Consider the following 14,288-nt stretch of genomic DNA (forward strand, 5'->3'; position numbering starts at 1 on the left):
TTATGGTAAATAACAATGCATATCGTTAACAAACTGAGACATAGCAAACGTGAACGTCGGCATATCCTGTGCGTTCACAAACAAACTTTTCACTTCGTTTTTATTTTCAACGCTAATGTTCGGGTACTTGTTAAAGAACAAATCAAGTACGTTATAGAACGACACCAGCAAAGAAGGCACATCACTATCCATGACATAATACAACAATCCAACAATATCGTCTATTGAATGTGGTGTGACAACAGCAATCCCAAGTAATTCCACAACAAATTGGACCTTCATTTCTTTGAATATGGGCTGTACAAAGAACTTTTTAGTAGTTCCAAGTAATTGGATCTTTTCAATGACTTCTTTAGCCAATTCTATATCGCTCATCCCTATTAACTTAATCACTAGTTGTACAACCATCACATAGAATTCAACTTTGTTCCCAACTTCGTTGAATACAGCTTCGGAGATATTAAAGAACAATGACACGCTGTCTCTGTAGAGTTCATTCCCAATACTTTTATCGTCTAAAGTCGTCAAAACTTCGTCAACAACAAAATTCATCAAACGCATCACCGTTTGAGTGTACACCTCACTCTTCCCTTTCGTCTTATGACTCCACTCTTTGACATAAATCTCACCTATTAAGATCACAAGACACATCGTCTTGTTGATTTCCTTTTCACCACTCTCTACAAAGCTTCGGATTTTCCCTTTAAAGCTTTCCATCATTATTGTTAAGACTTCGACTATCCCTCGCTCGTCCAACGCACTGCTCATGTACTGAATTATTTCTCTAATAGTCACCAGAGTAACTCGAATATTATGCGCGTCCATAACTCGGAGTGCTTGTGGGAATATTTCAGAAATGAGTCTCCCCAAAGTCCCAACAATGAGTTGCTTGTTCACCCCATTGAGAGTCTCTTTGCCTTTGACAATCCCCTTCAGTATTTTACACACGTCCGGGTACTCCCCAAACTGATTTGTTTGACACATTTCGATGATCGGCTTCACCACTATTTCACTCACGAAATTCTGAAACACGCCAAATCGCTCCTCCAAGTCCTTTTTCGTGAAGTTGGAGTTCGTGTTTGGAAACACATATATTTCAGAAACACCAATTGCAACGTACTTCCTCGCAGGACTACAAAATCGTCGCACAAAAGTGACCGAGTCCTTCATCATCTCGTTGACTATATTCAAGTTGAAGACTTCGGGGCGGCAGGCGAGTACCAGCTCAAAATAGAGGTCGACTACTTGCTCACAGACTTTATCCTCCTTGCATTGAGTGACGGTCTGAATAAACAAAGTGAGCAATTGCTCGACGAAGAGTAAAGTTGGGGTACTGCACAACTCGTGTAAAGTACCGTACATCGTCTGAATCGCAGACTTTAAATTTGTTGCTGCGATTTTCGCGTCTTCATTATGTACATTAGGTAACGCGCACAACAGCGTGATGAGTGGGGTGTACATCTTTTGCAGTGTTTCCAAATTGTCGACGTGCACCAAAAGATTCGATGAGGTTTCCAAAAACAGTTTCGAAGCCGTCGAGATGTCGCAAATGTCACCGTCCGTGAAGACCCCGCGCTTCTCGTTCAGACGTAAAAAGGTTTGGTTTGTAATTTCGATAATAAGAGGCAACACAACATGGCCTTGGAAATCGACTAATGACATCAAGACTTGGTACGCGTTGAATATGAAGATCTCAAATTCGCTTTGTTCGTCGCCCACCTTTGAAGTGTCGAGTAAAGTGATTCCGCTATAACTCGCAGAGAACAACAGTGGTAGAATAATCCGACACGTGTCTTCCGCAATTGGTCCAAACTCATCAGAGATACACAACGAGCCACAAATCGGAAGATCAAAGAACGCTGCCCACACATCAAAACACGTCGACACAACAGTGAAGTCGTTCTTGTGCGTTTGCAGAAATGCGTTTAAGCTTCTTGGTATTTGTAAAAATGTGTCGTCAAAAGGTATTCGTGGCACGCAGATTTCAAACGTTCGAATTAACAAGTAAAGTATTTGTTGTGGTGGAATATCCGGTATAGTCAGTAATTTCAGTGTAAGGCTAACAATCGAGATATGGAAGTGTGGGTCGAGGGGTGTTTTATTCGATTGGAGATACTCTACAAGGCATTCCAGTGATGGTTTGACCATTTGTTGTACTCTACGAGGTCAGATATCATATATTATAATAAAATATACTATTACTTATAAAAATTAATAATATAGTATATTAAAATAGTATAATATATACTAGATTATACTATAAATAGATAGTAACAAACAATACGGTCTGTGTTAGTGTTGCGAAGACGCCTGCTTCTATTAAAGCTTTAGTATCAACCCACCCGATGTATTTGCTCATTGCCGATAACGCCTCGACCTTTCCACGCTGTGTAATGATCACTAACAATTTAACGATATCGGCAGACTCTGTTTGAAAAGTGGATTTAATCCACTGGATCCTTTGAGAGGGGACGTGGTACTTCTTGTCGACATTTCGATACTCTTCCGCAAACGTTGAAAAGAGCAGAAGCGCCATTTGTACGGTCTCCTCATTCTTCGCGAAGTTCGCTATCTCGCCGCAGAGAGTTTGTCCGTTGAACGTCCACCGCGTGACCGCACAGAACAGTACGGCAAGTTTATTTGAAGCTTCTTTGTTATTTGATTTGATGTGAAATTGGAGGGAGTCCAACAAGAGGCTTTGGAGTTGTACCAATGGGATGTTTTGTGGGTGGTGGCAGATCCAAAACGTCAAGACGGAAAGACTGAACCACGAATAGACTTTTTCTGGATTTGTTGTGTTTTTCATCGCCCACAAAAATCCCTCTTGCGTCGAAGTAAAAGCCATCACTTTCTTTTGATTTTCTTGTACGTTTTGTCCACTAAATAACTCGCGAATAGTCTGGTCCATTCCGGTTGAGATCGTTTAGGGTTTTGAGTTTATATGATCGATGACGAGTGAAATATACGCTACTTTTGTGAATCATTTTCATTCTCATTGAAATGGGGACGGAAGGAGTGATGACTTTTTATCTCAAAATGTCGGGATCGAAAGATAACATTTTCTATTGTATTAATTTATTGTTATTATTTATTATAGTACTTCTATTTTAAATTCTTGTTTAAAAAAATAAGAAAAAAATTGTTTCTAGAAATATAGTAATTTATTTTATTATCACTTAATTATAACGTAAATTATATTTTATGGTTTCATTATAGTTTTCAAAGTAAAATAAAAATAGAATTTAAAATTATTAATATTTAATTAATAAATTTACTAGACATGATTCAATTATAAAAGAATAAGAAAAGAACTAATGAAAATTACATCAATTGTAAAAGTAACACTCTATTTGCCTTGTATTCATCAGTTATGACATCTTGTTGGTTGTCTTTGTCCACATCAACACAACAATTTTTAAGAATTACCGTGTCGTCGTTTTTAAACTCGATGAAATGCTTTTTGTTATCAACTTTTCTTTGTATTGGGAACAACCAGAAGAAGAATGAATTGTTTCCAATTGCTTTAAAACATTTCTCGTCTTGTTGCTCCTCTGAAGCAAACAATCCAAATATCTTTTGGTTATCACAAACGACAAGAAGAATGATATTTTTCTTGTATTTTGAGACTTCAAAAATGTTTTCAATTTTGTGGATGTCCGAGTCAAAAACGACTGACGATATTTGGAGTGATGTGAACTTGGAGAGTGCAGTGATAAGGGGGTCAAGCACAAAAGAGTTTTTTAAGAGTGATTCAGTCTCAGTATATTGTATACCCCAACTATCATTAGACAACGTGTCTTGTATAAAATAACACGTTCTTGGACTACTCAATTGCTCTTGAAGTGGTGCTTGCAAATTATCAGTTACTGAGTAAAACCATTTTAACTCTTGTGGATGTGGAATTGTATATTTGAATATCCAATTATGTCCTTCAGTCCATTCCATGACATGTGAGTCTTCACTTTCATTGGAAATCAATGTTATGATGATATTTTGACCATAGTATGTGACATAATTCACACAAAAAGTGATGGTTATATTTTTGGACATTGTGGACTTTTTAAGTTATACTTTTTCGTATTTTTCAAATTGAAGATCGATTATCTATATCCAGAAATAAGTCGTTCATTAATAGTTTGAGGAAATAAAACCTCAAACTATTAATTCATACATATAACTTATTGTATGAAATAAACAAATAGTTTAAAAGTAAATTAATAAAGTGGATTTGATTATATTAAGAAGATCATCAACACGCTAAACACAACAATAAAACTCAAATGGGATGTATCTGAGTCGACATTTTCATTGTGATCTTTCACACAAAATCCAGTATCTTCTTTTTTATACCCATCTTTACACCCGACAAACTCACAATGTTCATAATCAAAAACACCATCCACACACGTCGCACTCCATATCTCTCCTTCTTTCATATTTTTACATTTATCACTTTGAAGAATAGTTCCATCTACACATTTTTCATCTTTAACACACTTGTTCTCTGTGGTCTGAGTAAATCCAGACTGACACTTGACAAACTGACATTTGGTAGTATCAAACTTGCCATTAACACAAGTCGCTCCCCATAGCTCTGATTCGGTCGTTTCTGAACATAACTTGTCGACACTAACTTCACCCGACTTACACTCCGATGTATCATTTTTAACACACGTTTGCCCGTCACTTTTATACCCACTGTTGCACTCCACAAAAACACAATTATCTAATGAGTAAATTCCATTGACACATTTAGTTCCCCATATCTCTGAAACACTATTTTGTGTGCATTTTGATTCTTTCACTACACTTCCTTCTTCGCAATTTTCTGAGTGCTTTTTCATGATCAAAATTGCTTGCTCCAAAAACGCATCAACAGTCGTTTCGTCTTCGCTGAATGTCTCAAGAGGTACATATTCATCTGGTTCGTGCACTTTATACTCATTTGGGATCATATCGTCTTTGTTTAATGGTAAAGTGGGGAAGAAAGATATTCCCATAGTTAGTCCTTTACTACTCAACACTGTTTCCTGCCCGTTATGAATTTGTTTATCTTCGATAACTGCAGTTGGACTCTCTCCAACTGTTCTGTACTTCGAATAAGGTAAACCAGCGTACGTGACCAAAATTGCAGCTTTTTTATCGACCAAGTGTTTAGTAAGTAGTGAACAAGCTGAGAAGCAATAATGGTCTGAAAAGACCACAATTTCATTTGGTTTTCTGATGTTTTTAGTTTCATATCTCTCGTTGGTTGAGTCCAAATAAGAAGGAATAGTATGTGTGAAATTAACACTTCCATACATCTCAGTTTGTGGAGTGTCATACCAACTTCCCATAGCCCCAACATGTGTTGAGTCTGATTCCGTCCAATATGGAGTACCTGTTGTTGGATCAATTAAATCAAATCCAAAGCCGTTTCTGAGTACCTTCTCTGTGGATGAATTGATACGAGCTACACTTCTTTTATTATAATCAGTGTTAGGTGAGAGTAAGTTGTATAAATAAACTTCTGCATCGACATAACCTCCTCCATTTAAAGGTAAGAAGACGACAATCGGGTCTGTATTAGTATCAAACAATTCTCCACACAATTTGGCGTAAGTGAAGAAGTCCGTATAATTGTCTGGAGAGAAAGAATTGACTGTCAGTATATTCATGTCTTTGCCACTTACATTGCGCTTTCCACATGAAATCACATCAGTGAGTGAATGTGTATACAAATTTGCTCCCTTCAATTTGGGCTGAAACAATTTGTTAGTAATTGGTTCAAGTGTTTTAAATTCAAATCGACTCGCATCTTTCTTCTTTCTCTCTTCAACTCCTTTCTTGAATTTTTTGATTGTCTCAATAGCGGTTGTAAATGGACTTTTGGCATTTTTCCCTCCTTCATTGAAAAAGTATGAATTAAAAGACACCTCAGTGTTATCAGAAAAACTCAATTTAAAAGTTGTGTCTGCTGTATCAATAGGAACATCAGAGTATGCATGCAAGACAAATGCAGATTGGAAATAAGTGACTGCTCCGTTCTCATTTTTGAGTAGAAAGTATTTGTAAGCGTAGTCTCGAATAAATTGAGTTGCGTTGATATCATTAATTGTTATCACTTCATCCCCATTATATGCTTTTGCTCTTAAATCTGATATTAAACTTCCTCCAAAAATAATTTCAGGATCTACACCTAAAATAGTCGACGGGACACTAAAATAGACTTTTGTACCTTTCAGACTAAATTGTATTGGGTTCACCACAAAGTAATCTGCAACTAAATGTTTGACATTGGAATCCATAGAAATACTCAAGTGTAAATCACGAGGCCCTCCCATTAGTCTAATCAACTTGACATAGAAGTCGTGGAAGCTTACAGAGTCTGTTTGTGAATCCAAGTAAGTCTGGATCTCTGCAATTCCAGCATCCATATCATATGGTGGAAAATACCCGTCATGTCCCGACGGCTGTGGTGGATTTTTGGCAATATCTCTAAAAGCATAAGCCCCTAAATACTCATCCACTTTATTTAATATGTTTAGAGCATCGACTTTTGATATCTTTTCAGTCTTCATTTGTGCAATACCCGACGCGTAATCACAAAGTTGAACTGTGCATTGCGAAATAGCTAATGATATAAAGAAAGCTATAAACATGTGATAAAGAAGTTATAAATTATTTGTTTAAAAATATTTGAAAAGCTCTTTCAAAATCCTATTTTAAGCAGAGAATATGAATACTACAATCAATTGCCACTTTGAATTATCTTATTGTCTTTTGTTGATTGTAATTGATACAAAAGTGGTTTTTAATTCCCAAAAAATTTATAAAAAATTACTTTATAAATGAATTGTAATTATTATTGGTTTTATTAATTATATTTACTATTAATATTATTAAAATAATTTCATATTTTTTAGTATTTTTATTAAATGTTTAACACTTCATTATAAAAACACTTTTAAAAAAATCATTTTAAAAACTACATAAAAATTAACTATAATATAATAACAATTTTATTATAAAATTTAATAAAAAAATTATTTGAAACAATTAAATAAAAACAACGACAATCTAAATCTGTCATTCAATTCTGATGTTTATGAAAAATAGTTAAAAATTATTAAATAATGATTTATTTTTTATCGTTTTTTTTAATAGAAGATCTAATTAAAATAAAGCATTCAAAAAGTTGTTGTAAAACAATTTTATAAAAGCGACAAAGAATTATTCAAAAACATTTTGCAGTTTAACTATTTTTAATAAGTTTTAACTTATTTAACAATAAAACCAATTAGAAAAAAAACTGATGGGTGAAACACCACTCAATACAACACTTTGAGAGTGTTTTAACTTTTCAAAAACTTAAGATGGAATTATTACCTATTAACTATTACTTATTAATAAAAATGATACTACTCCAATATTATAATATTCTATTAATTCATTTATAATACACATTTAGTTTATTATTATCTTATACTATTTTAATTAGTTTATTAGAACTTTATTACACTCTGATTGTATTACTATAAATAGTTTATTTTATTATAAAACAAAGAAGAAGAACGACTCAGTTTTTAAAAAGGACATATCCGACCGCCATTGCAGCGACAATGACTGACAACATCCCAACATAGAATTGCCAAGTTGCCAGAATAGGTTTTGGCATATCGATTTTGATGACATTTGTTTGTTTTTGTTCTTCAGCGTCTCCGAGTATTTTCTGTTGTGGGATGGGTGCTTGAGCTTTTCTCTCGACGTTATGAGGGACCCAGTCTCCTTCGACGTCAATGAAGTTATTAGGGCTTTTTGATGGTGAGTACGTTGCAGTGATATTTTCCACTACGTTTTTAATAGTAGTAGCTCCGTTCAATTTTTTAGCCAAATTAATAGTTTTAGCGTTAAGTTTTTCTTCTTTATTTGATTTCTCATTGATTGGAGTTGGTAAGACCGTAGTAGTTCCCTTACTCTTCTCACTCACATCAAATGACTTTCTTTTTTCTTGATTCATTTCTATTGGTTTCGGTTGTCCTGTAGTTCCTAAGTTCTGTAAACTCGATCGTGGACTTGTTCCATTCATCGGTACCACCACTTGTCCTTGTGGTTTGCTTCCAACAGACGCTTTACTCCCAAACAGTTTCTTCATCTTCTCGTCTCGTGCAAGTTGCTCTTGTTTCTCCTTTTCTTGCTTCTCCCGTGCAAGGCGCTCACTCTTCTGTTTCCACGTTTCTTTTGGCTGTGACACTTCCTTAGCCTTTTCCATGAGTGGGGCGCTCACTCCCAATATTTTGTTCACAGGACTCTTCGATTGGAAGTTCGCTTTTAAAGCTTCGACCTTTGGTGATGGAATTCTACCCGGGGAGACAACTGTTTCCTGTTGTTTTTCAGTGACTTTTGGTGAGACACTTTTCTCTGGGACAACTTTTGGAGAGGGACTTTTAAGAGGAGCTTCGACCACTTGAGTATTAAGAGTGGGGGATGGTGTTTTAAAGAGGGGTGATAACTTGGGCGATTTTTCCGCCTCTTTTTCGTGTTGAATTTGCTTCTCTTGTACTACAGGTTTGTCCTTTGGTACTTCATTTGCACTCTTCACTGCACTGACTTCTTCTTTCACGTCTGAAACAATCGGCTCCGGTGTTGTCAACTCGGGCTTTGGCTTTGGTGACTCGACTTCTTCCGGCTTTTCTGGTTTTGGAGACGACGCAGTGGGTGACGCACTCGCCAACAACGCAGCCTTACGCTTCTTATTTTCAAAGAACACTATTTTACCACATTCAAGACAGTAATTGGACATATCAATAGTAACAAACGACTTCTCTTCAAGGCGTTTCCCACACTTTTTACAGTTGAAGCAGTGGGTGTGGTACTTCTTTCCTTTAATTTCAAGGGGGGCAGACCCTATAATAGGTTTGTTGCACGCTTCACACGTCATTACAGTTTTAGCCTTTCGAATCGCCTCAGCAGCTGAAGCCACTGTAGCTCTTCTTTTTGGTGCACCTTGGGACGAATACAGTTGGTATTGTTCTATCTATTAATATCTATTAATATCTATTAATATATTATTCTTACTAGTTTTAATAGTACTATTATATAAATATTATATTATTATTAAAAAAATAGTAACTTGTTCAACTTGAAGAGAAAACATACTGTTTTGTGGTGATGGAGACTTTTGTGGTTGCTCGTCAGTCGTTGGAGGTGCTTGAGAGTCGATATAAGGTTGAATAACACCGATACATGTGACTACACTCAATTTATCAGGAACATCGACGTCGAAGTCTTCGACATCCATCATTCGTGGAACACCAAGTTTGTCCCCAGCAGCAAAAGCCATTTCTAAATTCTGGTGGGAGTCTTGTGTTTTGGTTTTCTCAAAATCAATGACTTCGGGATGGTAGTAGTGAAACAGTGCACAAAACGCTTTCCCATCCTTCCATGATGTCGTGAAGTTCGTCACATTCACTCCTTCATATCCTTTAGTCGCACATTGACACCATTGAAGTAGACCTTGTACTTTACTCATCTAATTAGCTCATTTTTTAGTACACATCTTATAATTTCGGTTATTTGTGAGTTGAACAAATTATTCATTACTTGTTAGTATTTCTTTTAATTCTTTTTATTAGTTTTCGTAATATCAGTTAAAAATACTCAAAAAATTATTTCGGTTTTTCAAATTTAAAAGTTTTAGTTATTTATATTTCTCAATTTATTAATAATTTAATAGTTTATTATTATATTAATTTACTATTGTTTCTTTTTTCTATATAATATATTTAACTACAGAGAAAGTACAAAATATCCTTCCATCTTTTTTTTGGAAATTAATTGATTTTTATTAACAGACTTATTCAATTTTAAATGGTTTATATTAATATCTTATTAATATAACGTGTAGTTAAAATTACCATTTCATCAAAAATAAACTTCACAGGGCAAATGTAAAATACAAAACTGTACTATATCTACATCTACATATCTACATTTTCTACATCTACATACAGTTGGAGTAATAACCTGTCAACCGGAACTAACCTGTCAGCCATTTTTTAAATTCAATTTATGGTATTTTAACCATTAATTTGTCTTTTTTAGATTATTCAAGTTCAACAAAATCAATAACAAAAAGCAATGAACAAATGAGATGTTTTCTTCGAATTTCAAAAACGAAAAAAAAGCCGAAAAAAATTTCAAAAATTTCCAAAATTTGTCCTCATTTCACCAAAAAGAGTCATCGCTTTATAAAACATTTTCTTTTTTACTTGGTTATATTTTCTTGATTTTTTTAGAAAATGTCTTCTCGTATTGAATCAATTTCAAAGTCTTTACCAAAAAGTTAAAGTGGAAGATATTCAAATCCCCCAAAACCCAATTTTTGCACAAAACAATCCATTATTTTCATTTAAACAATTTTCTTTTAGGTTTTAAATCGTTCATAACTTTAAACATCCTTTTCATGTTGCCAAGTTTTTCATCACTGAATCTGATGTCCTGCTTCCCCAATCCTCAAAATCGCGTTGTCGCTGATCACAACACTGAAATTCCAAAAAAGACAAAAGAAACAAAACAGTTGAAGAAACTTTCTCTTTCACAAAACAACATGCGTCAAAATGTCCAGAAATCAAAAGAGAATGGTATCTCTCCAAAGAGACTTCTTCTTGTTGAACAGGCTCTTGAACAAGCTTGGCAGGATGAGACATTTTTGAAGGAGACTTCCATGCGTGAACAAATCCATTATTTGCATTACAAACTTCATCACTCAACAAGAACTATCCAGATGCTTTATGGTGTTTCAAAATCCACGATAGACACCAACACCAGAAGAAAAATCGGAGAATTGAAGAACGGCAAACCTCCAAAAATCTCCAAAGATGTTGATAACAAAATCGACAAGTGGCTTGTCACTTGTAAACGAAAGGGAATTGCGTGTACTGTCACTGGAATTCTTCGGTACCTGAGTCAAAAAGTACCCGACATTGAAATATCGCGACGGGTCTCATTAAACACATGAAGAAGTTGAAGATTGGTCTCAAGAAAGCAACCGCAGAAGATCTAGACAGAATCTCCATCAATCCAGAGAACATTGTTGATAACTTCAAAGAGCTCAAAAAGTTTGACAATATACCAGCAGCCCTATGTGTAAACATCGATGAAATGGGAAGCAACGATTGGGCAGACAGAAAGAATCTATACATCTTCCAGAGTAATGAGGACAAGACAACCCCAAAGCACGGTTGTAGCAGGTCAAGTAAACATTCCACAGCGATAGTTGGAATTTGTGCGGATGGAACAACGTTGCCTTTCGGCATTGTCATCAACCAAAAACAGTTCTTTTGCGAAGCCAAAGAGAAGTTCCCCGACTGTTTCGTCTATTACACAAACAACGGATTCGTCAACAAATATATCTTCAAGCATTGGATGGCGCAGATCATCAAAGTGATCGTCAAAAAGAGAACAGAACTTGGTCTTGTTGGTAGTTGGGGACTTATCACAATGGACAACTTTTCGGGACATCTTGACGAGGAGCTTCTTGGATGGCTCGAAGCAAACCAGATCAAATTGCACACATACTGCCCCCATTCAAGTCACCTCACTCAACCACTCGATCTGTGTTTGTTTGGAGCAGTCAAAAAACACTCAAACGCAGCAAAGTCACTTGTTCGAAAGAGCGCTCCCACCAAAGAAATCACCACTATGTTTTCAGAAGTTGAACAAGAAGATGAGTCCGACCAGGAAGTCAACGACGCCTTCAATGAATTCATCGAAGATCCAGAGGACGTAGAGATTATGAAGTCGTTTGCAATGGAAGATGAAGCAATCAACAAAGTCCTTTATGGAAACAAAAGATCTCCAAACGGAAGGCAAATCAGCCTCAAAATCTCCTCACTTCTCAAGACTCTGAGTGATCGCTCAACCATCGGAACGGTGGTGGCTTCATTTGAGAGAAGTGGGATTGTCGTCAGAGAGGTAGATGGTATCAAACGAATAAGAATTGACCCGAATCGAGCTGCGCGGTTTGTAAAAGAATATACTTCCATCGCGACAAGAACGGACATTCTGAAAATGTCGGAAATTCCGAATGAACCCGTTCTCATTGGGACTGTCGATGAAAAGGTTGTTGAAGTTCCCAACCTTTTGTCGACTCTGGTTGCTACGATCACAAAAGGTGTCGAAGCAATAGAGAACATTTGTTGTTCCGAAGAATGAGACAGAGTGTAATCCTGATACAGAACGAGATCCAGAAACTGACAGAGTTTAAAGAAAGATACAACCCAAGTGAGAAGTCTTTGAAACCAGTTAAGTTTTATCTGGATCAAGACAAAAGGAGATACTTTGTTTCCAGCAAGCATGGTGACGATATCACGTTTTCAAGGAGGTGGTTCGAAAGGATGGATGGTGTTAATGTAACAGTGGTTCAACCCGATTGCCCCATAACCCTAATTCAAAACATCCCAGGAAGTTCCCAACAAAACGAGCAAAGAGGAAGAAGAACAAGTCGTAGAGGAAGAGCTCCAAGCAATAACATAAGAATGGACACCAACAGCATTTCCAACGCCGGTCAAGAGACTTCCATCCATAATACTCAACAAGTAGAATTGCGACTGCCCCGGTTGGATTCTTTTCAACCTGACGGTTCTGGAACCCCCAGTTTCCAACCCACCTTCGCTGTTAATTATGTGACACTCGGAACCCCATTCGAAACACTGGGGTATTCTCAAAGAAGACAAACCTTTTTTCTCCTCAATTCTTCCCACATAGTGAATTGCAACAGCGTGGCGGAATGTTGTCCCAGCATCCCACCCATCAGCTTCAGCTGAGGCTGGTCCTCGATGATTAAGGCGTTGATGAAGAACATCACAATTAAGATGTCTTTTACTCTCATCGTTTTTCTTTTTTACAAAACCCAAAAATACCAAAAATACCAAAAAAGCTGACAGGTTTCATTTTTGAGATGAAATCTCAAAAAACAAATGCCATAAAAAACGTACTAATCCGGGTTTTAGGCTTCCTAAAGGAAAATGGCTGACAGGTTAGTACCTCACCTGTATATATGTTTGTCTAACGCATATATTTATTTATTTATTTATTTCAGTTGTACGTTATTCTTGCGCTTCTTAATAGTATTTTATTAATAAGCAATATACTATAAATATAATTGTTTTTACTAATCTTAATAATAAATTGTGATGATTTTTCAATACGAACGATAGTTAATTTTTACTAACTATCGTTTTATTCAAGTTTAGTTCCTTAAGAAAAGATAAAATTTTAAATAAATTACCTCTTTTTTGATGAATTAATTATTGTTTTAAATAGTAATTGTATAAACAAACAGACAGACAAACAAGTTTTTGAAATTAAAAAAAGAGGTTAAATAATAAAATAGTTAAAAACCAGAATAACGTATTTATTATTTAAATGAGATTTAGAATACTAATAAGAAATAAAAAGGTATTAGCCCTTGTAAGCTTGGTATGCATGACTAAGTAATGCATTTTTTACAACACAAACGTGTAAATTTTAAATATAAATATGTGACAATTCAATTAATAATAACATTAAAAAATATTTGTTATGGTAAAAATATCATATTTTAATTAATATGTATTTGATTATTTTCCAAACAGAAATGCATTTTTAAGTAAAATAATATTTTTACATTTTAAAAACATAATTATTTTTAATAACTATGTAAATTATACTTATCTTTTTAATTGTGGATATCATAAACATAAATTGCTGGTTACACGACAAAAATGAATATAAATTAGAATGTTTTTAGTAATTAATCTAAAAACATCAGTTTTCAACTAAAAAACTTGACAATGAATTACGAGGGGATGACTGAAGAAACTATAAACAATTTTATTTCAAATCAAAGCGGTGATGGTTATTATTATGTTTCATCAGTCAATGCATTTCTTCTAAAGATGAACCATGGTGGACAAAATTTGACATCGATTATCAAAAATAATATTTTGAGTTTTAGGCTTACTTTTATTCCTATTTTACAATATACACATTTTGTTTTAGCTGTTGTTGACAGTCAAGAAAAAATAGGCATAATATTTAACCCATTGGAAAATTATCACGACATTGATTATGTGTCATATTTAAAAGATATATTTAATACTCTCGGTTATAATGAATTTAATATTTACACTGCAACACGTTTTTGTAGACAGCCGACACAATCTCTTTTATGTGGTGTTTATGTTTGTTATTATGTCACAATGATGATTATGTTCAAAGATTGTAGATCTGTTTTAATGCACAATCCCGATAATTTAGAAGTATTC

General features: G+C 35.0%; 4 protein-coding genes across 4 annotated transcripts; all 4 read right to left on the reverse strand.

Annotated features, from left to right (window-relative positions):
• EIN_467720 (hypothetical protein) lies at positions 1 to 2,908 on the reverse strand (the record flags this gene model as incomplete). The annotated part of the gene is made up of 2 exons (XM_004182966.1): positions 1 to 2,158; positions 2,280 to 2,908. 2 exons carry the CDS (start codon positions 2,906 to 2,908, stop codon positions 1 to 3), a joined length of 2,787 nt encoding a protein of 928 aa, XP_004183014.1.
• Positions 2,909 to 3,321: 413 nt separating this feature from the next.
• EIN_467730 (hypothetical protein) lies at positions 3,322 to 4,050 on the reverse strand (the record flags this gene model as incomplete). Its single annotated transcript, XM_004182967.1, has 1 exon — positions 3,322 to 4,050. The coding sequence occupies one exon, from the start codon at positions 4,048 to 4,050 to the stop codon at positions 3,322 to 3,324; it is 729 nt and encodes a 242-aa protein (XP_004183015.1).
• Positions 4,051 to 4,232: 182 nt separating this feature from the next.
• On the reverse strand, positions 4,233 to 6,641 carry EIN_467740 (hypothetical protein; the record flags this gene model as incomplete). The annotated part of the gene is made up of 1 exon (XM_004182968.1): positions 4,233 to 6,641. One exon carries the CDS (start codon positions 6,639 to 6,641, stop codon positions 4,233 to 4,235), a length of 2,409 nt encoding a protein of 802 aa, XP_004183016.1.
• Positions 6,642 to 7,558: 917 nt separating this feature from the next.
• On the reverse strand, positions 7,559 to 9,511 carry EIN_467750 (alpha-actinin, putative; the record flags this gene model as incomplete). The annotated part of the gene is made up of 2 exons (XM_004182969.1): positions 7,559 to 9,012; positions 9,139 to 9,511. 2 exons carry the CDS (start codon positions 9,509 to 9,511, stop codon positions 7,559 to 7,561), a joined length of 1,827 nt encoding a protein of 608 aa, XP_004183017.1.
• Between the last annotated feature and the right edge of the window lie 4,777 nt (positions 9,512 to 14,288).

This window comes from Entamoeba invadens (assembly GCF_000330505.1).
Source record: "Entamoeba invadens IP1 unplaced genomic scaffold scaff_1105074725099, whole genome shotgun sequence".
In the NCBI taxonomy this organism is placed as follows: domain Eukaryota; phylum Evosea; order Mastigamoebida; family Endamoebidae; genus Entamoeba; species Entamoeba invadens.